The sequence below is a fragment of the Camelus dromedarius genome, chromosome 16, assembly GCF_036321535.1.
Source record: "Camelus dromedarius isolate mCamDro1 chromosome 16, mCamDro1.pat, whole genome shotgun sequence".
NCBI classification, from domain to species: Eukaryota; Metazoa; Chordata; class Mammalia; order Artiodactyla; family Camelidae; genus Camelus; species Camelus dromedarius.
Window position 1 is genome coordinate 44,001,007 of NC_087451.1, and position 25,120 is coordinate 44,026,126.

The window sequence follows — 25,120 nt, forward strand, 5'->3', positions numbered from 1 at the left end:
ACACCTGTGAGACCTCCCTTCTAGACACTTCGAGAGAGCAGATTTTCACTAACCTCCCACTTGTGACAGCTCTCTGACCCACAGCCCCATCTCCAGTGTAACTTTGTGGATGAAGCTGGAGACACCCCATCCCTGGGGCCCCCCACTTTCCAACAGCTGGTTCCCCAGAACTCCAGGAGGAGCCCTTGCATGGGAGAGGAGGGGCAGGGGGGTGGGCATGTTCTTGGACCCCTGGGGGCATGACTGCATTTGTGCATCGTGCACCCCTAAAAGGATGGGTGTCCCCAGGGTTCTGGCACCCCAGGTGCCTCCAACTCCTCCCTGAGGCCAGGCCTCAGAACTTCAAAGATTAAAGGAGGGGCCACTCAGACAACTGAGAGGAGGAACATGAGGCCTCCCTTGGAGGGATATTTGGATGACAAGAGTGGTCCTCTCCTGGTGGACAGGACAGGGTGCAGGGTGGAACCTGGGAGGAAGCAGAGTGAACATCTTATTCCAATGCTGCAGGGTGTTCCCTGCTCCCCACCCCTCAACATCATGTCATCAGGCACAGTCTCCCCATGTGTGAGAGGTCTCCAAGGCCCCCAAGCCATAAAAGAGTCCTTTGATTCCTGGACAAGGGCCAGGAAGCTGGTTTTCTCCTCAGCACCATAAGGACAACGTGGACAGCGGGAGCCCAGGGTGAGTGCGCCCTTCTGTCACCAGGACAGCTCTGAGCGCCTGAGGCTTGTCCACTCGTTTATCCCCCCAGCAGCACTGTGGGGAGGACTTTTTAACCCCTATTTCACAGATAAGGCAACTGAAGCTCAGAGAGGTTGAGAGACTTGCTCAAGGTCACACAGCTGTGAACCCAGGACTGAGACCCCAGTGGGTTGCCTGGATCTCTGAGTCCTGCTCCTCACAGACTAGGCAAGGGGGCCTGGACAATCTCCGTTGGCAAGAATCACCGCCCACCACACCCCGGGTCGGGGACAGCTGACACCCCTCCCTTACCTGCAGCTGCCGGGAAGAGGTCTTCACTCCGCATCAGCCCAGCCTGGCCCCCTTGCAGGAAAATGTGAGGGGGAAACTGGCTGAAAGGCAAGAAGAACTGGGCAGGGACGGAAGCCCCAGTCAGGTGCTCCTGAGGCAGGGCTGGGGGTAGGGACGGAGCCTAACAGCTCCCTCAGAGGGTGTCCCTGAGGGTGGCATTAAGACAGAAGGAACAGTGGCCACCAATCTCTGATTTCTTCCTCGTCGGGGAAGCAAGTGATGGGCAGAAGGGACCACAGGAGCCCATCATCGCCATGGGGCTAGGGTGGGCATTCCCTGAAGGAAACCCCTGTCTGAGGATGAGACATGGTTGCTGCCCTCAGAGAGCCCCCATTTTGAGGAGAGGCTTCTACAGTCCCCAACAGGAGGGAAGATAGGTGAGGGATGTGAGGCAAGCTTCCTGCTCAGGAGAGGCGTGCAGCTTGTATTAGTCCTGACACGGAGGACAAGATGGGGAGGTGGGGACTGAGGTGTGGTCAAGGGAAGGTCAAGATGTCCAGCTGGGCCTGCTTGGTGTTGAGAAACCAGGGAGATAAAGGGATGCTGGGGGCCACTGGGCCCTTTGATGAGCCTCAGTGGAGCTGGCCCAGAATGCCACCAGAGATGTGTCACTCGGGGCCAGGAAGATCTCCCCAACATGAAGCCCAAGGAGCCAGGGCCACAGAAATGGTAGGAATGTGCCTCAGCTGAGGAGGACTAGGGCCACTGATAGGGCTCTCTGTGTGGTCTTGGGCATGTTGGAGGGGATCCAGACTTGCATAGGCCCAGGGCCCTCCACTGTGAAATGACAAACCCCACCTACCCTGGGGGGCACACCAGGTCAAGACTCAGTGACATGAGCCTGTAACATGGCAATGGTAGGGCAGGACCAGCTTGCCCTTGTGGTGTTTGTGGTGCCAAACGGGAGGGGTGAAGGGATGAGATAGATGGGCCAGTCCCTTCCAGGTCCCAGATCCCAGATAGAAGGCAGAGGTAAGGATGGGGGTGCCAGGGAGGAGAGGGACCCTGGAGTATGGGATGCACCTCTCCCTGATCAGCTGTTTGACTTTGGGAAGGGTTCCCAAGTTGTCTCTAGAGTGAAGGAACAATTGGCTCAGCCTCGCTGAGCATCTGGGTCTGTAATGGCAGGTGGCTGAAGTGGAGGGGGGAGTCATCCCATTCCCAGCATTGATGTCAGCGCCTCCTGGGAAATCGCCTTCTCACCTCTCCTGGGCCTAAAATAGAGCTGGGGGGGGCCTGTCACAAGCCAGAGGCAGCTCCCTCCCCGGCAGAGGCCCTGGGTCCCTGAGGAAGCAGAGGACCCAGCGAAGGGATCCCTGCCTCCACTCTTAGCTCCTCAGTGATTTGTGGTCTCCCAGTGTGGGTGCGAGGATGCTCTGGCCTGGGGCACAAGGTCAAGGTGAGGCCTCCCCATTGGTGCCCATGCCTTGCCACATCCTAACCCATCTCAGGTCTCTGACTCTTGGGATCCCTAGCAGGGGTCAGAGATCCCAGCCCCCAGAGTGCGGACCCATCTTGCTTAGGAGCCTGGGGGCTGGGCTAGGGGCCCAGCTGGAGAGATAGGTTAGGAGGCCAGACAGTCTGCAGACAGGGCAACCTAGTCTGGCAGAGAGGGGAAGCTGGGGGCTCAAGAGGAATCTTCTGCTCAAAGATTTGGGTTGGCAAGGGAGGGGCAGAAATGGGCATACTAACCACATGTAAATTACCTGGCTAATTTATGTATTTAGAGGAAAGTATTGGGGTGCCCCATAGAGGGGAGGCTAACCCCATCCGGTGACAGCAATCCCTGAAGTCCTCCTAGAGGCAGAAGGCATCATTCACCCAGAGAAGCCTGCAGGATGGAAAGAGGTCTAGACCGAGGGTGTGAGAGGACTCCGCAGTGCCCTGCTCCGCCGCAGGTGGGCGAAAGAGCCCAAAGGCGCGGAGCCAGCTGTTAACCACGAAAGCCCCAGCTCCTCGCTTCCGTCCCTGGTCCCACAGCCTTGGTGGGGCTGGGTCGGGCAGCCCCGTTCTGGGTACGAAACGCGAGGGGTGAACCCGGGCGTGGTAGCCACGCCCCCGCACCACTATCGCGCGGGTCCCCTAAAGGGCCATCACCGGCTCAGAGCCCGGGGGGTCCCTCTACCCTGACTCCCTCCCCCTCTCCCCTTACGAATGGACCGGTTGGAGCTCCCCAAGCAAGGGCGGCCGAGGAGGGGACCGCGAGGTGGACGCCCAGTGTGCCCCACCCTGCACCTGCCTAGGGGATTGAGGGAAGTCTGGTCCCGGGCGGCGCCTCTTTTGTCCTCCCGTCGCAGCCGCCCCGGCCGGCCCGCTGGGGGGGTGGGGGGGACACGGAGGGCGGGGGCGGGCTCTCGGCTCACGTGCTCGCCGCTCGGCTCTTAACCCGGCCCGCCGCCCCGCCGGGATGGCCGCGGCCGGAGCGCGCTGAGCCTGGCTCCCTCGCTGCCGCTGCCGCCTCCGGTCCGCGCCCCCCGCCCGCCTAGCGCCCCCGCCCGCGGCTCCCGCAGCCCGCGCCTCCCCGCCCGCCCCTCCTCCCGCCCGCGCCGCGCCGCTCGCCGCCGCAGCCCCCGGACCTGGAGGATTATGAGCGAGCCATGAGGCGGCTGCGGCGCTGGGCGTTCGCGGCGCTGCTGCTGCTGCTGCCGCTGCTCCCCTCTCCCGGTGAGTGACCCCCGCCCGGCCCGGCCCCTGCGCCCCCTCCCTGCCCCCGCCCCGGGTTTTGCGGCGGTTTCTGCTGCAGCCACATTTTCCTGCAGTGCTAGGGGTGACAGCCGGTCCAGAGCGCGGGAGAGCGGAGGGGGGCGGGGGAAGAGGGAGGATGCGTGCACCCACCTGTCCCCATCTGGCCTGCCCCACCGCGGCCAGCACCCTGCCGCCGGCCGGCGGACTCTGCAGGTTTCTGCGGCTTGGGGCAGGGGAGGGGCGGGCAGTCGTGACGGTCAGGCAGGAGTGCAGCTCCTGGCCCCCTCCCCATCGGGCTTCTTCCCTCTGCAGGGCAGCAGATCCTCCACCCAGATCCCGCCAGAGCTCCAGGGGCCACATCAGAGTGGGGGATGGGGTGTGCCCTACCCACCTCATTCCCACCTCTCTTGTCCCACGGTGGGCATCTGCCTGCAGCTATGGCCTTTTCTCCCCAGGTTTGGGGACTCAGAGTCCTACTGGAGCTCTGCACTGGCAGGTCTCTCCCCAGTTGGAGAGCCCGGAAGCCCCAGAGGTCACAGAACCCAGCCGTCTGGTTGGGGAGAGCTCTGGGGGAGAGGTCCGAAAGCAGCAGTTGGACACCAGGGTCCGCCAGGAGCCGCCAGGTGGCCCGGTGAGTGGGGCAGCACAGCGAAGCAAGGGGTCTGGTACAGGCCTTAGAGCCCAGGGGAGACCACGGGGCAGCCAGGGTTTGGGTGCTTCCCCAGCTCCTGGCTCCCGCAGCTTTCCCTTCTGTACGGTGAGCTACCACAGGGGTGCTGGAGCCCACTAATGGGAGCACCCACCTGCCCCACTCCAGGGCCCCTCCCATCATGGTGAGGCTCCCCTGCCCTCGAGGAACCCAGAAGGCCCAGGACTCAGTCCAGCCTTGGTCAGCCTTCCGCCAGCCCCCACTCCTCTCCTGCCTAAGCAGGCAGTCCTACCACAAATGGGGCTTGGGGAGGCAGTGAGGGGCAGGGAGAAACATGTGAGAGCCCAGTCCAGGATTATGGACCCACAGCCACCCTCAGTGGGCTTTTTGGAACAGTTTAGCGCTTGCTTCTGCCTCAGTTTCCCCCGGTGCACTGATAGAATTGTTCTCCTTCCTGTTCTCCATGAGGGTGGGGCCTTGGGAAAAGCTTGCCCACAAATGCCAACTCTACTCACCCCGCTGTCCCTTTCAGCTGCCGGGCCCCTCCTGCCTCCCTGAGGAAGGTTAGGAATGAAGGAGATTAATTGCAATTAATAATTAATTAATATCATGTGAATAATAATCACCCAGATGGAATATTCATTCAGCACGCCTCGGCTCTCCAGGAGCTTGAAGCTGAAAGTTAGCCAGGCCAATGGGGGTGGCGAGGGCGGGATGGCGAAGGCCTGGCAGAAATAGGAGGTGGAGAGGAGAGACTCAGAGGAGGGGTACAACCAAGGTCTGGGGAGTTTTGGCAGCTGGGAGTGGTGGGAGGTAAATTGGGCTGGGCAGAGTGAGGAAGGAGGGAAACGGAGGCTAACATTACAGACATCTGTCAGACTGGCATCTGGCCCTGCCTAATGTACTTGGTTAAAAGCCCTTAGGGGGGGTGGGGGGGGCTGTGGGGGGTGTGGGGCGGGGGAACTCGGGAAATGGAATGGAGCAGGAAGGCGGCATGCATAATAGATGGACCATCACTCAGGGCAGTGTGGGGGGTGGTTAATGGTCCTGAGCAGGCAGGCCGGGTGAGGACTGGGGGGGGGGGATTGTTGGTGGGAGGGAGGGGAAGAGGGGAGAAGGAGAAGGGTGGAGGCTGCCTGTGGGGCTTGGCCAGGCTCCCTGGCGGGTGGTAGATGGGCAGCAGGGTTGGTCCCAGGGCCAGGGATGGGGTGTCCTGACTGGGTTTGGCCCTTAGTCCAGCTTTCTTCCCTGGTGCCCCATTACCTGTGAACTGCACGCCCCAAGGCTGTGTTGGCTGGGAGTTGACTGCCACTCCTGGCTGCTGGGACTCCTGACTGGTGCTCTAGGGGATGTCCAGATTGGAGGATGGGGTGATGCCACAGAGAGGCCAAAGGACAGAGATGAGGGAAAGCAGAAGGACCAGGGAGGGATGAAGAGTTGAGGCCCCTTCAGTTCTTCCTGGAGAGAGAGTCAGAGGGAGAGCACATCCCGGGCTACGGTGATGCTTGTGACTGAGATCAGGATGCATACAGTTGGACTGGGCAGGTTGTGTATGCAGAGGTTGGGGGAGTCTCTTTGGGTGTCGTTCTGCTGGGTGGGTGGGTGGCATGTGTGCCTGTGTGCTGTGTGTGAGTGACCCAGACTGAATAAGCCTAAGAGGGTTTCTAGGGGGTGGGAGCAGAGGGTTCTGTGGCTCTGTGGGGCCATGGTCACCTCCAGTGAGGATCTCTCTGGGACTGAGCCTTCCCTGGAACCTCACTGCAGCCTTCCCAGGGGACTTACTCATTGTCCTGCCTGCCTTGTCTGTACCTCAGTTTCCCCAAAGTAGAATCCTCACAACTCTGGAAGGTGAGTGTGCATTTTGCATATGAGCAAAGTGTGGCTCAGAGAGGTTAAGTAACTTGCCCAAAGCCAGTGAGATCTCAGTCAGTGGAGTAATTTTATCCAAGACCAGGGCACTTCCCACTGGGCTGTTCTGCTCGCAAAGACTCTGGATTTTGTCTCCAGGGCGCTTCCCAGGCCTACCCAGCACAAGGTGGAAGAACAAGGGAGACAAAAAGACACTTCCAGGATATTCCTCCCTGAGAGGAAGGAGACCCCTCCACCTCCCACTAGACATTTCTCCCTGGAGCGCATCAGGTCTCAGAACCGGTGGAGCCAGTGCAGCATCGAGCCCAAGTTCCCGCCCCGCCATTGTTGGGCTTTGTCCGAAGTTTTTGCATCAGTTTGGGACCTCGGGCCAAGCAAAGTGTTGGGTCAGCAGCAAGATCTCCACGTGGCAAGTTTGGGGGCACATGGGGGCACCCGGCAGGGCCAGGGTGAGGGGGTCTTGGGTGCCAACCTGTTCTGGTCACAGCATCTTTCTGAGCCCTAGCATCCTGATCCCTCAAGTCAAGATGATGAAGCATTCATCTCAGACCCATCCACCACCAGGAGATGGTGATGGGGAAGGACTCCTGGCTTTTGTGAGGGGGAATGGGAGAGAGGGAAACTGGCCAGGAAGGAATTAGAAGCTAGAGAAATTACAATTTATTGGGCCCTCACTGGGGCAGGTACTGTTCTACCTTTCTGTGTTACTAATTTATTTCATTCTCATCACAGAACCAGAAGGTGGGGCTATTATTATTCCCATTTCACAGATGGGGAAGCAGGCACAGAGAGGTGAAGTAACTATCCCAGGTCATGCAGCACTTAAGTCGCGGGGTCAAGATGGATATCCAGAGCAGTCCTCTTAACCATTGCATGCCAGCCTCATGCTCAGGGGTATAGCGAAGAGGGGCAGAGGGGACTGTGTCCTCCTTGCCAGGGCTCTCAACTCCTCACTTCTTCCAGTTTGGAAGGAGGCTGGGCCTGAGGCCCACAGAAGTGGGAGAGTTTCTGGAAGTGCAGAAACCTGTGATCACAGGGAGCCTGCAGCTGAGGGTGAGGCGGGAGAACAGGCAGGTCTAGTGTACAGTTGGGCAGGTTGTTCACTGTACAAGGGTGCCCAGGCCAGTGACTGAATGAAATTGATGGGTTTATGAGCCTACATGTGTTCTGAGGGGATGCTTTTTCTAATCCACACAAAGCTGCTATGTGGGTTGTGCCTGCCCCTAGGGAAACCCATACTCCTTCGAAACCCAGGAGAGGGCAGGAACATGGTGGTGTGTGCAGGGTCCCAGGTCCAGAAGACAGACCTTCATCTGAGCCAGCTGGGGGAGGGGACCTCAGTCACTGGGTTCAGTTCCTGTGAGAGCTTCCCAGACCAGCATTTGCTGGAAATGCCACTCTGGAAGCCCTTGACTGAGAGCGTGTGCTGCGGTGTTTGTGTTTTCTTGCTGCAAAGGGGTGGGGGGCAATTAGGCAAGGCTCAGTCCCCAGCCCTTGAAGATGGTAGTCACGGACAGGGAGCCACTGTGTCTCTGTCTGAAGCCCTAGTACCCCACTAGGGCCAAAGCCATGCTGTGGTTTCTGTGGCCAAGGTCACAGCTGTCCTAGGATCAGAGGCAAGAGGGGTTCCTAGGAAGGGGCTGGTGACTAGAATCCAGGACTGGGATTTGTGCTGGACTCAGCTTGCACAGCGGGGGGCCGTGAATGGGCCCTGCCAGGAGGTTGGGCAGAGGGAGAGCTGAGGCTGGAAGCCCCTCTTCTGTTTGAAAGGCTGTACCATGTGGCTTTGGAGAGGGACAGCTTCAGTGGGTTCCAGTTCTACTGTTTCTGGTTGAGTGACCTGGGCAAGCTGCCAAAGCCTTCTGAACCCCACCTTCCCCATGAAATGGGGATAACAAGAGTCTCCACTTTGCCCAGGCTGTGAGGATTAGAGGAGATGATGTTTGGCAGGTGTCCTGCCTGGGATCCAGGGCCAGGTGTGGCATGAGGGCAGGGTGTCAGAAGCAGTAGCTGGGGCATTTAGGGGTTACCTCTCGGGCTCCAGGCGGGGGTGGGAGGGGCAACATGGCAGGAATCTTGGGTCCTTCAGAGCCAGACTCTGGCCTGTGGGCTTGGCCTCACCTCAGCACCTGGCTGCCTAGAGGGACCCAGCTGCCCAAAGTCTGTCCCCAGAGGGACTAATGATCCTGGAAGGAAGTGAGTCTGTCCTCAAGAATTTAGGTCAAATCCCGTTATCGGAAATTTGTCCAACCATCTCACTATCTGAGACTCCGGCTGTCCCGCTAATAAGTGGAGCCTCAGTGCATCTTGGGGACTGGGGCCCGGGGTGCAGATTTCTCCCGGGCAGGGCCCCTGCCTCTCTGGCTCCTCCCCATCTTCTGCCACCAGCCCATGTAGTTTGTCCAGTTTCTCAAAGCCCTGTTCAGCTGGAGCATTTCCACTTCCTTCTTCATTTACTATTATTATTACTAATCCTTGTGATAATAACACATTAAAAAGGGCTTTCATTTAGTCCTCATGACAATATCATTTTACTGATGGGGAAACTGAGGCTCGGTGAGGGTAAACAGCTCACTCATGCATTCCGATGCCTTTCCTTCAACATATGTGTTGAGCCCCCGGACAGTGCAAAAGGTGGGTGTAGCCCAAGCCCCAGGGGACTAAAGGTCACCCATGTGAAAAGTTGAATCAGTGACCAAAGAAATCGATGTGCCTGAGGATCCAGGAATAGAGGGGGGCCAAAGCCCTGTGGGGTGGGTGGGTGCAGGTTTTGAGGAGGAGAAGGGCATTGATGGAGATGGAGGTTCGGGAGGAGGGATTTGGGATGACTGAGGGGCGACGCCTGGATGTTTGAATTTTCTGTGGCATTTGGGAACTCAAGTGATCTGTAGTCTCCCCCTTCACGAGACTGATTCTGTAGGTCTGGGGAGGAGGCCTGGCATCTGTATTTGTGATTTGGGGACTTCAGTGGGGTCTTTGCTTCCTTCCCTCCACACTCATATCTAGTTGGGGCTTGACACAGGGGGTGGGGTGAGGCAGGTGCTGGGAGAGTGGACCAGCTGGCATCGGGGAGGGCGAGGTCACCCCAGCCAGGTGGTCAGCCTGAGGGTGAACCTTGACCCACCTCCTTCCCAGTGTGGCCCTGGGCCAAGTGTTTCTCCCTGAGCCTCCGCCTGGCATGTATAAAATGAGTAGCAGACGGCCAGGGCAGGTTGAGATCAAATGAGCCTGAGCACGTGAGAGTCGGGTGGCCAGGGCGCAAGAGGCAAGCGTGGGGCACAGGGTGGATGGAGTCTGGTCAGCTGGTCACCAGCAGCACTGAGCTGGGCGCAGAGGAGGGCAGCAGTCAGGGACAGAAGGGGCTCCCGAGGGAGGGACTGAGTGATAATGGGAGAGGTCGGGGACAGGTCAGGGCAGGAGGCAGGCCAGGCCAGGAGCAATTTGGTTTTGACAGAACATGGGCCAAAAGCTTGGCTGGGTGTGTGTGTGTGTGTGTGTGTGTGTGTGTGTGTGTGTGCGTGCGCGCGCGCGTTGGGGTTAGGACTCTGATGCCAGCAGGAGTCCCCTTCCCAGATACCTGAGGTGCAGAGGTCCTGGGGACTGAGATGGGTTTCCCTGATTTTCTCTTCCTGAAGACAGGAGGTGTCCCCCTGTGTCCCATCCCCATTGGGCCAGGTCACACAAACCTGCCCAGCCACCTACTTTCCCTCACCTTCCTCCTGCAGCCTTTGGTGGCTCCCCAACCCCTCCTGGGCCTGCCTCCCAGCCATAGCCACTGCCCTTGAACTGCCCCAGGATCTTATCTGGCCAGAGCCCTGTGTCCTGCCGGGGAAGAGGGCCTGCCAGCCCCAAAGTTAGGCCTTGCCAGGCAGGGAGGGGGGTGAGGCCCTGGCAGCCTGCAGGAAGTGGACAAAGTGGACAAAGAGGACCTGGTGTCTGCCCCCTGTCCGTCTGGGCTTTCCCCCAGGCAGAGGGTCAGCTTGGTCTGCACACACAGCGGGGAGGCCCAGATGGGTTAGCTCACTGACTGACTGGGGGAGAATCTGCAAGCGCCAGGGTCGACTCTGCCAGGATCCTCCAAGTCCAGGACAGCCCCAGCCACACGAGACAACCTCAGCCTTGCATCTGGGCTCGTCTTACCATTTTCAGTGGGAAAATCTGAGACTCAAGAGAGGTTGCTGGATCACCCCTGAGGCTGCCAGCCTGAGAGAATGGAATCAAGGCAAGGGGCCTGGACAGGCTGCTCCCTTGAGCATAGGGGCAGGGACAGAGGCTTGTCAGTGGGGGGCAGGATGAACAAATAGGAACAGACCTGAGGGCAGGAGAGATTGGAGGCAGTTCAGGCAGGGATGGGTGGGGAAGGCAGAGATAGTCCAAGGCCAGGAGGAGAAAGGCAGGGCAGGGATGGTGCAGACCAAGGAGTTAGGGTGCTGGGGATAGAGCGAGTCCAGGCCCAGAAGCAGTGGAGGGAGCAGAGATGGTCCAGGCCGAGGTGGGGAGAGGGAAGCAGTGACTCCTTGTCCTTGACTTTCTATTTCAAATCTGATCGATGCTCTAGGGGCTCAAGGATGGAGCTCGGAGCCTCGGTCAGCCTGGGAGGGGGTGAGTCAGTGTCCCTGGGTATCAGGGGCTGCCTACCCAGGCTCTGGCCCTTCACCCCACCTCACTTCTCTCCCAGGGCCTCTCTGGACACTGGGCCATTTTCATCTTACCTCACCTTTGGGCTGAGAAGGCCCTGGAAGCTGATTGCCTAGGATTGCATCCCAGCTCCACCACTTCTTAGCCTTATGATGGTGGGCAAGTTAGTTAGCCTCTCTGTGTCTCAGTTTCCCTATGTCAGATGAGGATAACAGCAGCATCTGTCCCACTGGGTTGTTGTAAGGATCAAATATGAGAACACTTGTAAAGCATTTAGACCAGTGCCTGGCACATACTAAGCGCTCAGTGAAGGTTAGAAATCTAGGTGGTCAGGAAGCTAACAGGGACCAGGTTATGAGATTCTGTGACACCGGGGCTCCCCTCCATCCTATAACCTGCTCCCCACAAAAGAAAGGCAGCAAAGAAACTTCCTCACATCTACACAGCCCTTATCTGGGGATCTGGATTTCAGTCTTCTTAAATGGACAGGGGTGAGAAGAAGGCTCCAGCCCTTCTCAGGCCCTTCCCATGCTTCGAGATCTTTTGTAAGACCTGAGGCTTGGGGAGGGGACATGGGAGCCCAAACTCTCCTGCCCCTTCTTCTCTTGGGGGTCGCTTTCCCTCCAGGCACACTGGCTTCAGGTCTGGAGTCCCCACTTCCCATAGTGGCTGGGCCCCCAGGCCTGGGAGGGCAGCCATCTTGCTCAGACCTGGTATGTTGCCATGACAACCAGAGCCTCCCAGCCCCACTGCAAAGGCCCCTCTGAAAAATTTATCAGGAAAACTTCCGTGTTTAAAAATTAACCATGGGATTGAAATATTAAAGATGAGCTGCTTTGGGCAAGGCGGAGGGCAATGGACTTGGGGGTAGAGGAGCCAAGATCTGACAGGACAGCATCTGCCCATCACCTCAGCTTCTAGGGGCCCCACGATCAATTCTATCATTCCACCCCTGTCTGTGCTGTATGAAGCCTCCTGCATAAATTGAGGCTGGGGCATGGCAGGGGGACAGGAAGGAAGGGGTCTGCTTCAGCAGGACCCGAGGTCACACTGCACCTCATCTCCTGTTTGCCCCTTTCCCATGATACTTCTAGGCCCTTCCTTTTAGTCCATCTAGGGGTGGGGTGGCCCTGCCAACAACAGGTAGGGCCTGGCATGTGGCAGCAGGCAGGCTGAGTCACCCCTCACCATCCCTGCTACTCCCATAGATTGGCTCCAGGGAGGCACCTATGCCAGAGAAGGTGGGCTGGCACCCAGAGGGCAGGGAGGCCTGTGTCCAGGGATGTGCATTCTTGCCCCTGCCCCCAGGAAAGGTACAGGGTCTAGGAGGAATATGGGCTTGTGTAAAAGCATCTTCCCCCCAAATCAGTGGTCCTCACAGCTGCTGGGGCTGGGCCATCCCCTCCTGTGAGCTACTCCCTGTACTGAGGTTTCCCTGATCCCCCAATTCCCACCTTCAGTCCTCCCCAGGTTAACTCCCCTTCTGCTCCCCTCCCCACTTCCCCAGCCTGTCCACCTGGCCCAGGTGAGTTTCGTCATACCAGCCTTCAACTCAAACTTCACTCTGGACCTGGAGCTGAACCAGTGAGTGTGGCCTTGAGTCTTGGGGGGCAGTGCAGCAGGGGTGGACATGGCCTGGGCTTGGCTGGTTACAGGGGATGAGGACTGGGCCAGGGCAGGGGACCTGGATCTGAGCTGGAGTGGGACCCAAGCCAGACTCAGCCCCACTATGACTCCCTCCTTCCTCCCACCCACTCTGTTTCAGTCACCTCCTCTCCTCACAATACGTGGAGCGCCACTTCAGCCGGGAGGGGACAACCCAGCACAGCACCGTGAGTGCCTTTGGAAGGGGACAAGGGAGGTTGAATGAAGGGATAGGTGGCCGGTGAAGATGGGTCCGGGGTATACTCTACACCTGGGACGGGCCTGGCCCCTCGAGGATGGGTGGCACGTTGAATGGCATGGAGCCCTGCCTGAGCTCCCCTCACCCAACTCAGGAGGGCTGACCCCTAGCCAGCCTCTCTGCCCACATGGAGACATTCCAGGACCATCATTGCCCCATGCCCAGACTCTTCTGGGAGGGGACAGTTGGGGAAACACCCCTCTTGCTCAACATCAAGGTCCAGGGAATTCCTGGCTGCCTTGGGACCCCAGGGTCCCAGCCCTGGAGGCCCAGGGTCCGGAGCAAAGATGAATGAGTACCTATAAATAGCCTCCACCCTCCCCCTCCAGCCCGTTCAGTAACTGGAGCACAAGTAATTCTGCAGGAAGCAGAAGGAAGGGGGGTGCTGGTCCCCTCTGACCCATGAGCCAGGCCAGGAGGACACACACTGCTCACAGTTCCTTAGCCACAGACCACATGTTGGGGGTGGTCCACGGAGGCAGTGGCATCTATGAACACACTGTGTGAAATGGTGTGTGCGTGTTGTGGGTGAGTCCATAGCTTTCATCTGATTGAGCTAACCCACAGTAAGTGCTTAGACCGGTGCCTGGCACGTAGTAGGTGCTATGTGAATGTTGGCTATTCTCAAAGGTGCCTGGGATCCTTGTACCAGCCCCAACTAATGGTTAAGAGCCACTGATATAGTCCAATGTCCTCATGTTTTGAAGTAAATGAGGCTCAGAGGCTAGGAATGTGCCCAGGGTGAAACAGCAAATGAGGAGCCAGAGTAGACCAGGCTCCTGATCTCCAGGTGCGCCCAGGGGACCGCAGCCCCCTGCACGCCGCGCAGATTCGGTGGCCCTCACCCATCCTCCTGCCACTGTGCAGGGGTGGGGGCACGTCCACTCATACTCCCTGCTCCTCCAGGGGGCTGGAGACCACTGCTACTATCAGGGGAAACTCCGAGGGAACCCCCAGTCCTTTGCTGCCCTCTCCACCTGCCAAGGGCTGCAGTGAGTACGGGGAGGGGCTGGGTGGCCCGGACAAGCCTCCAGCAGGGCCCAGGGGATGGTGGGGAACTGTGTCTTTCTTGCCGCAGTGGGGTCTTCTCTGATGGGAACTTCACCTACATCGTGGAGCCCCTCGAGATGGCCGGGCCACAGGAAGGCCCCCAGGTGAGCCTCTCGCTGTCCCCTCCGACAGCCAAGGCCGTCTTCCCAGTGGCTCCTCCTCCTCCTTCTGCGTGGGTAACCTCAGCCTCATTGCCCTCTGCAGCAACCCCAGCTCTGGTTCCCTCCCCCTGTGTCCCTGGCTCCAATGTCCCTTCTGTCCCTCAAGTAACCTCCCTCTGGGCTCCAGTGTCCTTTGCCCCTATCTCTCAGGGCACCCCTGGGTCTTGACCCCGGAATCTGAGCATCTGGGAGATCAGATCCGACATGGGAGCTCTGGCCAGTTCTGGGTCACCCTGGGGTGGGGTAGGGGAAGAGCTTGGAGACATCCCCCCACAATTGAGCTCAGAACAGACCTGGTCAGCCCCCCCAAGAACTAATTTCCCCTCATTGCAGGGACCCCTTCCCCACCTCATTTACCGGACCCCTCTCCTCCCAGTCCCCCTCGGATGCAGGGAACCAGGTAAGGGAGGGAAAGTGGGGCTAGGGAGGGGGCCGGCTGTGCCCCCCTCACCTGTACCCTCCCCCCAGGCTGCCTGTTTGCTGCCCCTGCCTACTCTGCTCCTCCAAACCGGCCGAGGCTGAGAAGGAAAAGGCAGGTACGGGGACCCGCACAGACCTCTGGCTACAGAGAGCTCAGTCTGTGGTCCAGAGCAGGAGGACACTCCCATCCATAGCTGGGGGCAAAGGAGGGCTCTGATTGATGTGGCTGGAGGCCAGGGAACCATCTCTGAGAGGAAGCCCCCACCCCATTCCCTACCCTAGTGTCTACACATGTCCTCCTGGTGGGCAAACTGAGGTTGCCTGCCCTCAAACCAAGGATGGATGGGACCCCCCAACACTTGGGGAGCTGGCACTGTCCCTGGCTAGAGTCCAGCCCCGCCCCCTAGTCACGTCTGTCCATGGCTTGGCCACAATGCCAGACATAGAGGGGACTGATCCCAAGTGCCCACCCGCCCCCCAGGTCCGCCGGGGCCACCCTACAGTGCACAGTGAGACCAAATACGTGGAGCTGATCGTGATCAACGACCACCAGCTGGTACGTTCCCAGGCTGGGGCAACTTTGGGAGGAGGGGCCAGAAGCAGCCTCAGCCTCTGCCTACACTCTTATCTCCCAGTTTGAGCAGATGCGACAGTCGGTGGTCCTCACCAGCAACTTTGCCAAGTCCGTGGTGAACCTGGCAGATGTGGTGAGCAGCCCTCCTCCCCTTCCTTCTCCCCCCACCCCGGTGCCACTGCACGTATCCTTGAGGTGAGCTCTCAAGGGCACCGTCAGCCTCTGATCCCTACTTTCTGGAGGGACAGACTGAGACCCTCCTCCAGCCCTCTTCCCCCACACCCACTCCCACCCTCCAGCCCTCTCCTCATCTCCCCTCTGGGTCCAGATGTACAAGGAGCAGCTCAATACCCGAATCGTGCTGGTTGCCATGGAAACGTGGGCAGATGGGGACAAGATCCAGGTGCAGGATGACCTTCTGGAGACCCTGGCCCGGCTCATGGTCTACCGGCGGGAGGGCCTGCCTGAGCCCAGTGATGCCACCCACCTCTTCTCGTGAGTCCCCCACACTACAGACCCTGCCAGCCTCTTCTGGTTGCTGCAGCACACAGGGTTACTGGCCAGTGCTCTTGCAGGGTGTGGGGACTGGGCTCACCTTGCCCCAGCCCCCAGCCACTTCCAAAAGTGGCTAGGCATCTTCCCCTGCATCTTAAGCTAATGCCCTTTTCCCCTACCCCTGGTGGCCTCCCTCTGCCTATCACCTTCCTATCATCCCATATTCCTCTTTTATATGGTCCCAGCATCCCTTCCTTAGGGACCCAGTGCCCTGGTAGGGGAAAAAAATCTGATCAAAGGTCCTTGCAATTAGAGATGCTCTATCAGGAACCTGTTATTTGACTTATGAGGGGAAGGGGCTTGCCTGGAGGTCCAATAAGCCGCCATGAAGGGCAGTGCTCACAGCCCAGGGGAGCCACCCTGGGGAAGGCGGCCAGTTCTCCTGACAACTCTCTCTCTTCCAGGGGAAGGACTTTCCAGAGCACCAGCAGCGGGGCTGCCTATGTGGGGGGCATCTGCTCACTGTCCAGGGGTGGGGGTGTGAACGAGGTGAGCAGTGTGGGGGTGCAAACTTGGGGTTTGGACGGAGAGGGGTGCAAAGGGCATGAGCCCTGTCCCTTTTGGAGGAATATAGACATCTTTGTGTTCCATCTTCCTCATCCCAAGTATGACAACATGGGCGCCATGGCGGTGACCCTGGCCCAGACGCTGGGGCAGAACCTGGGCATGATGTGGAATAAACACCGGAGCTCGGCAGGTATCAGTGAAGACTCCCCCCCGCCAGGGGCTCTAGAAGTGAAGCGGGTGTCCATGGGAGGGGGAAACCTCCCTTATATTCATCTTCCCTTATATTCACCTGGCTCACCTCTCAGGGGACTGCAAATGTCCAGACAACTGGCTGGGTTGCATCATGGAGGACACTGGGTGAGTTCTTGGGGACAAACTGGGGAAGGATCTTGAGTAAGGGGTGTCCCAGAGCAAGTACTGGGTGCCATTCTAGACCCGGTGACTTCTAGAGACCCAGCTCTTGGGACAACTTAGGATTCAAAGAAGCCCAGTTGTCTGTGGACACCGTTCAGAAGCCGATTCCCCAGCTGGCCGCTAAAACTGTCCAGGCTGCAGTGCGCACTGTCGCCACTGGGCGCCGCCAAAGCCTTGTTTGGAGGCACTTTCTCTTCACCGTGCACAAACCTCCGCCTCTCGGTCCTGAGGTTTCAGGGAACTGGAGCTGCGTCTCCTGCCCACTCCCCCCTGACGGGCAGGCGGGAGGATTCTCGAGCAGTCTCCGGGCACAAAGATCTTAAGCCTCTTGGAGATAGTGACCGAGTTCCCCAGTGTACCCCGTCCCAATCTTGAGAAGGAGCGTGAGAACTGGAGGGGAGGGTGCAGGCCGGGCCGGGCGGGACTCAGCTGCACGGTCCCCTCACCCCCACCCAGGTTCTATCTGCCCCGCAAGTTCTCGCGCTGCAGCATCGAGGAGTACAACCAGTTTCTGCAGGAGGGTGGCGGCAGTTGCCTCTTCAACAAGCCCCTGAAGGTACCAGCTCCAGGGCGGGGAATGTGGGAATGGGACTTGGGCAGGGTCCTGGCCAGACTCCCGACACCCTTTCCTTGTCCAGCTCCTGGACCCGCCCGAGTGCGGGAATGGCTTCGTGGAGGCGGGGGAGGAGTGCGACTGTGGCTCGGTGCAGGTGCGAGGCTGGTGTGGACGCCAGTAAGAGGTGGGGGAGGCGGGACGAGGGAGGGTCTGGGTGGGTAAGGTCAGGGCCTGCCTTCTCCCTGCGTCCTTCAGGAGTGCAGCCGGGCGGGCGGGAACTGTTGCAAGAAATGTACCCTGACTCACGACGCCATGTGCAGCGACGGGCTCTGCTGTCGTCGCTGCAAGGTGAGGGGGACCCGCTGCTGGGATGGGAAGGAGGCGGGACCAGGAGGGACCCACCTGTGGACGGCCAGATGAGGAGAGGGACTTTTAGGAGGAGGAGACGCTGCAGGCAGGGCAAACCTGTGGGGGTGGAGCTTGAAGTGAAGCGCCAATGGGGAGGGAGAAGGGCTGGGCGTGCGCCTCCCGCCTTTCTGTTGAAGGTGGGGCTACTATGAGTGGGGCGGGTCACTTGCAGAGTAGTGGGAGGGGCAGGACCCTGAGCAGGCCTGGGGGCGGGGCCGAGGCGTGGTCCATGGTTCCTGCTTAAGCATCACAATATATACATCTCTTCCCTAGTACGAGCCACGTGGTGTGTCCTGTCGAGAGGCCGTGAACGAATGTGACATCGCAGAAACCTGCACCGGGGACTCCAGCCAGGTCCGCCTGGCCCGGCTGCCCTGCGGAGCTCCGGGCGAGGCAACCTCCATCCCTGTCGGTTTGGCTCTGTGGGAGTCGGTTCTATGGGCCTCTCCTCTCTGCTGTTGGCTTTGCCGCCGCTGATTAGCCGTTTCTCATCTGAGAACGGGATTCTTCATGCCTTCTGGCTTCGCTTCTCCAATCATTAAACCAGTATTTATAGCCTGGCTGGTGGGTCCAGTGCCTAGCATGGCGCCTGGTTAGGGATCACAGTGGATAATAATATTTAACACCTAAGTCCTCATTACATGCCAGGCATTTAGTACTCCTAGCCCTGCGAAGTGGGTGTGGGTAACTGAGGGGGACAGGAGAGGCTCTAGGACCTGCCAATCCATGTGGTGGGAGTTCCCAGCCATACCTCTTGTCCTTCACATGGGGGAACCCTGTGACATGAGCCTCCACGTGGCAGGCCTTTGGGACCCCTTCATTCCTCCCTGGGGCCAATCTCAGCTCTCAGTCCTGGGGCAGCTCTACTCAGTCCAGCCCTTTTCTCCACAGTGTCCCCCTAACCTGCACAAGCTTGATGGTTACTACTGTGATCATGAACAGGTATGATGAGGTGGAGGCTGCTACCCCTCTGGGTCTCTGGCTCAGTGCAGTCTCTTTTCTTGTCCTCAGTGTCTCTGTCCCTTGTCTCCTGTCTGTCCCTCAGGGCCGCTGCTATGGGGGTCGCTGCAAAACCCGGGACCGGCAGTGCCAGGCCCTTTGGGGCCATGGTGAGTCTTTGGCTAGAGATGGGAGAGGGGACTCTGGAGGACCTAGAATTGAGAGGCTGGAGAGGGGGCCCCGGATGGAATGCCCTTCACCAGATGTGCAGCTCCCCAGGATCTCAGGGGCCCAGCTGGACTGGAGGCCCGGCCATTGTTGGAGGTGCAGGCCTGAGGTCCCAGGTGGATTTTGAAGTGGGTGGGGTGACACCTGGCATCATCTCCCTACAGTGGCTGCTGATCGCTTCTGCTATGAGAAGCTGAATGTGGAGGGGACAGAACGTGGGAACTGTGGGCGTAAGGGCTCAGGCTGGGTCCAGTGCAATAAACAGTGAGTAGTCAAGGCCACTGGTTGGGCCTCTCCAGCTCTGCGGCTAGGGCTCCGGGGCTGGGGAGGATTTTTTCAGAGATGGGGTAACATGTGAGTCCTAATGGGAGACTATGTGAAAAATCAGGGGATGGGGAGAGAGCAAATACAAGGTCAGTAGTTGGGTCTGAGGTCAGACTTGGGGTTCACTGTCTCCATACTACCCCAACAGGGATGTGCTCTGTGGCTTCCTCCTCTGCGTCAACATCTCTGGAGCTCCTCGGCTGGGGGATCTAGGGGGAGACATCAGCAGTGTCACTTTCTACCACCAGGGCAAGGAGCTGGACTGCAGGTGTGGCTGAGACCATGGCTGGGGAATGGGAGGTTGCAACTGTGATGGGGTGGGGAGCAAATGGCTGAGGCTAGCTGTGCCATTTCTCCAGGGGTGGCCATGTGCAGCTGGCCGATGGCTCAGACCTGAGCTATGTGGAGGACGGCACAGCCTGCGGACCCAACATGCTGTGTCTGGACCATCGCTGCCTGCCAGCCTCTACCTTCAACTTCAGCACCTGCCCTGGCAGTGGGGAGCACCGGATCTGCTCCCACCACGGGGTAGGTGCCCGGAGACCGGGGATCATAGGCAGAGCTTACTAGAGGGGACAGGGCCCTGCTTACCTCTACTGGCCCCACCCCATCTCTAGGTCTGCAGCAATGAAGGGAAATGCATCTGTCAGCCAGACTGGACGGGCAAAGACTGCAGTATCCACAACCCACTGCCCACATCTCCGCCCACGGGAGAGACAGAGAGATATAAGGGTGAGACTGGAGCTGGCCCAGGTGGGGTTCTATCTTTCCCGTTCTCCATGCCTGTCCCTGCCAACCGAGCCCTTTCCTCCTCCCCAGGTCCCAGTGGCACCAACATCATCATTGGCTCCATCGCTGGGGCTGTTCTGGTTGCAGCCATCGTCCTAGGCGGCACGGGCTGGGGATTTAAGTAAGATACTCATGCATCCCCCACCTCCCCCCAGCATCCTTGGGGGAGGGTATCAGAACCGCAGGCTATTGGACTTGAGGGGGCCTCCCCAAGAGGTTAGCTAAACCAGAACTCATACATCACAGTCCAAGCCAGCACATAGGATCTGGTTTTAACATTTAAAAAATTGGCTGCTCAGATTAAAAAAAAAAAAAGATTTTACATTAAGAATCCTGATTTCCAGCTTCTCTTAAAAAATGAGAAGACTGGGCCTCCCCTGTGCTTCAGTGCATCCCAGCCTGGCCACAGAATGGAGCTGAGCAGGGGCTGCCCAAGTCCTCAGTCCCCAGGCCCCACCGAGCCTACAGTGTTCTGTGGCATCTGAGTCTGGGTCCCTTGAGCCGGTCTAACCCCTCAAAGTACAAAGGGGGAACCTGGGGCCCAGGGTCACTCAGTGAGTTAGTTACAGTCCGGATTCAAACCCAGGACCCAACTTTAGTAGGTCTTCCTGGTAGCTCTCCCTGGGCATTAGCATCTAGGTCCCAGGGCCCCTGGCCCATCTCTGGGGCAAGGGGTCTCCTGGGAGCCAGAAGGCCCCTCCCTAGGTGAAGGGGAGGGTCACAGATGGCTCCTTTTCCTTTCTCTCTGCCTGTCCTCTCTTTGGCTCTTGAAGAAACATCCGCCGCGGAAGGTATGACCCGACCCAGCAGGGGGCAGTGTGACGCCAGCCACGTCATCCCTCCCGCTGTCCCTGTCTCCTCCATCTCATTCGTCACCTCGCATTCTGTTGATGGGGAGCTGGGCCTGATTCCCCCACCCTTGCTGTCACTGCTGTCACTACAGGGATGGGAGAACCCCGCTCCGGGAAGAGGGTCCTCAACCTGCCTTTTGCCCCTTCCTCCAGTCCCCCATCCCCTCAAGGCCTTGGTCTTTTTACTCTTGCCCTTGCTATGACCAGACAACTTCTGGCCCAGCGGACCCTGGAGCTGTGCCTCCACAGCTCCCATCGCCTGGGAGGGGAGTCTACCTCTGCGTCCCATCCGTTTTGTCTTTCATGTCACCGCTGTCTGACCTCCTGCCAGATACCCACCCTGGCCAGCCTGTGACTTGCCACCTCCAGGGCCCAGCATTGACCTCCTGGGGCCTGGCTCGGGGGCTCTGCCTCTGGGCCCTGCCTCATATCTTCCCCTGATGCCCCCTCTCCGTTCCAGGTCCGGAGGGGCCTAAGTGCCACCCCCTCCCTCCGAGCCTGGCGCCCACGTCTCTGCCCTGAACCAGAAGGCTGCCCCTACCCAGCCACGGAGGGAGGCACCATGCAAATGTCTTCCGGGCCCAGCCCTTCAACTCCTGGCCCCACAGGGGCTTGGGGCTGGGTTGTGGCCCTGCCCTCACACCACCAGGGTGGACCAGGCCTGGAGGGCATTTCCCCTATGGTCCCCCACCCCACCTCATGCGGCTTTGGCCTTGCACACCACCTCTCCCTGTGTGAATGTAGCTTCCATCATCACAGACTGCCACAGCTCAAGTTGGTTGGGGGGAGAGCAAGAGGGGTGCCCCAGTGGGGCAGGCAGCCATCAGTGGGCATGGCCTGGGATGGCCCCTCCTCAAAACCAGGCAGCTGGGACCAGGCAGGGTTTTAGCTGTCTGGGACCTAGAGGAGGGGACTGACATCTACATTTTTTTTTTTTTAATACTGAATCTCAACTGATGAATGTAACTTTGGGGGTGCTGGGGCCAGGGCAGTTGGGGGGATGTTTTGACACTTGCAGGAGGAACTGAGGCATGGCCATCCCTTGGGCGCTCCCCCAGGATGATCATAACCTGGAATCCTCTCACTGAACACAGACGGCCCCCAGCCAAGCAGGAGCCTAGCATCCCTGCTTGTCTGCTCCGCCCAGCCCTGCTGAGCTTGGAGAGAAGTACGCGTGCTGATTCAAACCAAAGCTGCCTGTTCCGTGCCCAAGGCCTAGGTTATGGGTACGGCGACCACATGTCCCAGATTGTCTTCAATTCCAAAATGACCGTCCTGCTGTCCCTGCCAGGACGCTTTTTTTTTTTTTTTGGTGGAGGGGGTGGTTCTAGAAAATATAGTCCCTGAAATACATGGCATCTTCCCCTTTACAATAAGGGTGATTCTGGGGCTGACTCAGGGTTTAGGTGCCCCCTGGCATGGCCTGGAGGTCCCAGGCTGGGCCATCTTCCCAGGGAGCGCTCTCCCAAGGAGGGAAGTCCAGGGGTGGGGTGGCCCAGTGCCTGGAGGATTAGGAGCTCTGCCTGTGATATGCAGAAAGAGGTAGGAAAAGGCAGGTCTTGTGTTTGATCCTTAGCTTCTAGAAAGGTCCTCAAGGCCCTGTCAAACCCATTCTGCTCCTTAACCCTATTGCAGGGCTGAAAAGTAAGTTTACAGTCATTACCCCTGTTAGTCCTCTGATCCTCTCTGCAGCTGAGCCCAAGGGTAAAGCTGGGCAGAATTCCTCAATTCCCCCAACAGAGAGTCCTGCCCATGGCCTTCCCTCATGACCCTCACTTGGGACAGAGGCGCTCTGGCTCCTTGGCTGCTGAAAACCAGCTGGCAGGGGCAAGCTGGGGGTCAAGCTACTCTCTGGATGAAAGCCACAAATGAATGGAGCCCTTCTTCCCAGGGATACCCCCTACTCAGACTTAGCTTGGGTTTCTGAACACCCCAGGGCCTTTGAGCTGCCTGTCTCAGTCCTTCTGGGGCATCTTTGAGGAGGAATCATGGAAGAAATGACTCCTTATTTATCTGTACTACCCCTCAGGACAAACTGGGGACTGAGACCAACTGACACCCTTTAAGGTGGCCAGATGTGGCTGCAGTGAGGCCCTTGATACTGAGCTCCAGCTGGCACTGCCCAACTGAGGGGGGTGGGTGGAGTACCCCTCTGGCCAGTCCTACCCCACCAGCCCCACAAGCTGAGGCAGGGGCAGGAGGCTAAGGGCTGGGTTTTGCACTATTGCTGCAGTACCTTAACACATCCTCTGGTGGTACACACATACACACAGGTGGTGATGCATCTGGCACAAGCATTTGGACCCACATCTCCACACAAGTATGAATACCTCTGCACACATGGGCATGTCTGTGTGAGCGTGCACATGGGGGTGAGAGGGGATGTGGAGAACACAAGACTTCCTGTGACCAGTCCACCTGGCTCCCAGCAGTCTGCATCCTCCTGCCCCACCCCGGCAGTGCCCAGGGAGGAGTGGAGGCTGCACTGACCTGGGCCTGGAACTGGCTCCATACAGCATCCTGTAAATATGTCATCTGGGGCTCGGGGTGGGGAGGCAGGGACAGGAACATCAATTAAAGATCATGTCCTGGGGCTTCCATGGAGCTCACACCAACTTGTATCTCTTCTTTCTGTAAATGACCACACTGACCTGGGACCCTGCCCTGTCCTCCCTGACCCTGGAGGCAGCGTGATGACTGGGCCCTGAAGCACCCAGGACCGGGCGCTGGGAGGCCGGGAGGAAGGGGCGTAGTTTTCCATTCAAGGCCAGGAAATAGGCTCTGACTGAGTGGAGGGCCTGGCCCTTCCGCTTCCTCGCTCTCCCAACAAAGATAACTGCCCTCTCTGGCTTCACAAAGCAGATGGGGAGTTGAGTAGGAAAGTGTCTTACTAAAAGGCCAAAGATTCAACTTCCCTTTTATGGCTGAAGCCAGAGCAGCCTCTCCTCGACTCCCAAGGGAGTCCAGAAAGCTGGATAAAACCAGCTATCTGGTCCCAAGGGCCCCGTGCTCTTGAGCCCGCAGAGAATTTGCTTTCCTCACCGCGTCTGAGGCAGGAAGAGACTGAGCAAGGCCAAGGCTGAGGGCTCCTCCCCCACTGGGGGCCCAGTTGAAATCAGGAACCCATCCTCCTCTCCAGAGCGCTTTGAGCCTGGAGATATCTGTCTCTGAAAGTCCTGCTTGTTCAGGGGAAAGATAAGATGAGAGAGGCTGGGGCAGAGATGAAGGAAAGCAAGGGTAGAGAAGAGATAACAGGAGCAAGAAATAGCAGCAGCCGGCAAGGGCTTGGAAAGAGTGAGCAGCTACAAGCCCCACTCCCCCAAAAGGCAGGATTCCCAGGACCACCTCCATTCACATGCGGAGAGGGTAGGACTCAGGGCAGTGCTGGCCTAGATTCCTGGTCCCCACCCTGTCCTGTAATCTCAGTCCCCCAGGACATCTGGAACCTCTACCCCAGAATCCCCGACTGCAGAAGGTCAGCTTTTCCCCATTGGGTTCATGAGTGAGGCAGCCCTGCAGGAATCACTCTCAAACCTGTCATGCCCCAAAGTCTAGGCTTGCCCTCTCTGCTCTGCTCCAGGCTGGAAACCCAACTTTTAACTTTCTTCATTGCTCCTGCTCTCAACTCTTCCATCTCCATGCATACCCCTCCTCAGTCCCTGGCCTGTGGTGACCTTCAAACTCCATCTGACGTGTACCTACAGCTGACACTTCAGGTAGTAAAAAGTGTGGCTGCTGGCAGACAGTGGCAGAGGGCAGCACTTGGCTCTTGAAGGTCAGTGCTTGGCTACTCAAGACCTGCCTCTCAGGCTCAGGCCAAGCCCAGAGCCTCACATGTTATACCTGCGTGGGTGTGCAGAGGTGCAGGAGGCTGCAGGGCAGGTGCGGGTGGCAGTGGGAATGCCAGGGAGGCAGCACCTCTGATGCAAAGCACCTCTCATCGGCCCAGGCGGAAGGCTCTATAGGCTGGAACGGAACATCAGATCTGGTCCAAACAGGTCATCTAAAAAGTACAGACATCCCCTGTTTTTTGGAAGTTCACTTTATGCCCCTTTGCTTTTACAAGACATCTACATTTGTGCCCTGTTTCCCTAACTGAAAGAAATCCGAAGAGGATTTTTGCTTTCATGAAAAAAGACAAAAAGCGAAAACAGCGTTCAGCATCTGTTTGCAGCAACCCTTACAGAGGCTTTGCACACCCTAAGCAGTGAGAGTGGCACCACTAAGCTCCTTCCCTGGGAACCACACTCAGCATCCCAGCATTAAGTCTCTATAGCTTTGAAGTAGGTCTGCGAGCATCTGTGCTTTATCTCAATTTATTTTGTGCATCTGTTAGCAAGATGTGACCTGAGGTAATTGCTTCTTCACTTAACGCCATTTTGGCTTATGAAAGGTCTCACAGGAACACTCTACTTTTGAATAGTAGGGAAGCCTGTACTTACTTTGGCTTCAGAACATGTCACAAGCAGTCTGGCAGAGTGGTACCTAAAAAGTGTGGGGTGGAACTAGGCATTTGAAATTTGCTATGAAGGCCACTGATTGCAAGGGATTCCCAGGTATCTAATTTT

At 58.3% G+C, this 25,120-nt stretch overlaps 1 protein-coding gene across 3 annotated transcripts; it reads left to right on the plus strand.

The window, feature by feature from the left end:
• Positions 1-3,584: 3,584 nt before the first annotated feature.
• On the plus strand, positions 3,585-23,167 carry ADAM11 (ADAM metallopeptidase domain 11). Of its 3 annotated transcripts, XM_031468611.2 has the most exons (27): positions 3,585-3,696; positions 4,173-4,348; positions 12,381-12,457; positions 12,639-12,705; positions 13,683-13,768; positions 13,855-13,930; positions 14,321-14,387; positions 14,456-14,523; positions 14,889-14,963; positions 15,043-15,114; positions 15,310-15,476; positions 15,941-16,025; positions 16,143-16,233; positions 16,349-16,400; positions 16,914-17,013; positions 17,096-17,167; positions 17,269-17,361; positions 17,695-17,775; positions 18,313-18,363; positions 18,467-18,530; positions 18,753-18,852; positions 19,061-19,180; positions 19,272-19,440; positions 19,530-19,644; positions 19,732-19,822; positions 20,475-20,492; positions 21,013-23,167. In XM_031468611.2, exons 1-27 carry the CDS (start codon positions 3,630-3,632, stop codon positions 21,026-21,028), a joined length of 2,316 nt encoding a protein of 771 aa, XP_031324471.2. In that variant the 5' UTR covers positions 3,585-3,629; the 3' UTR covers positions 21,029-23,167. The 3 variants fall into 3 exon arrangements, with proteins under 3 accessions (XP_031324471.2, XP_031324470.2, XP_031324472.2); XM_031468610.2 differs by having other exon boundaries at positions 20,475-23,167; XM_031468612.2 differs by lacking the exon at positions 20,475-20,492.
• The last annotated feature ends 1,953 nt before the right edge of the window (positions 23,168-25,120 follow it).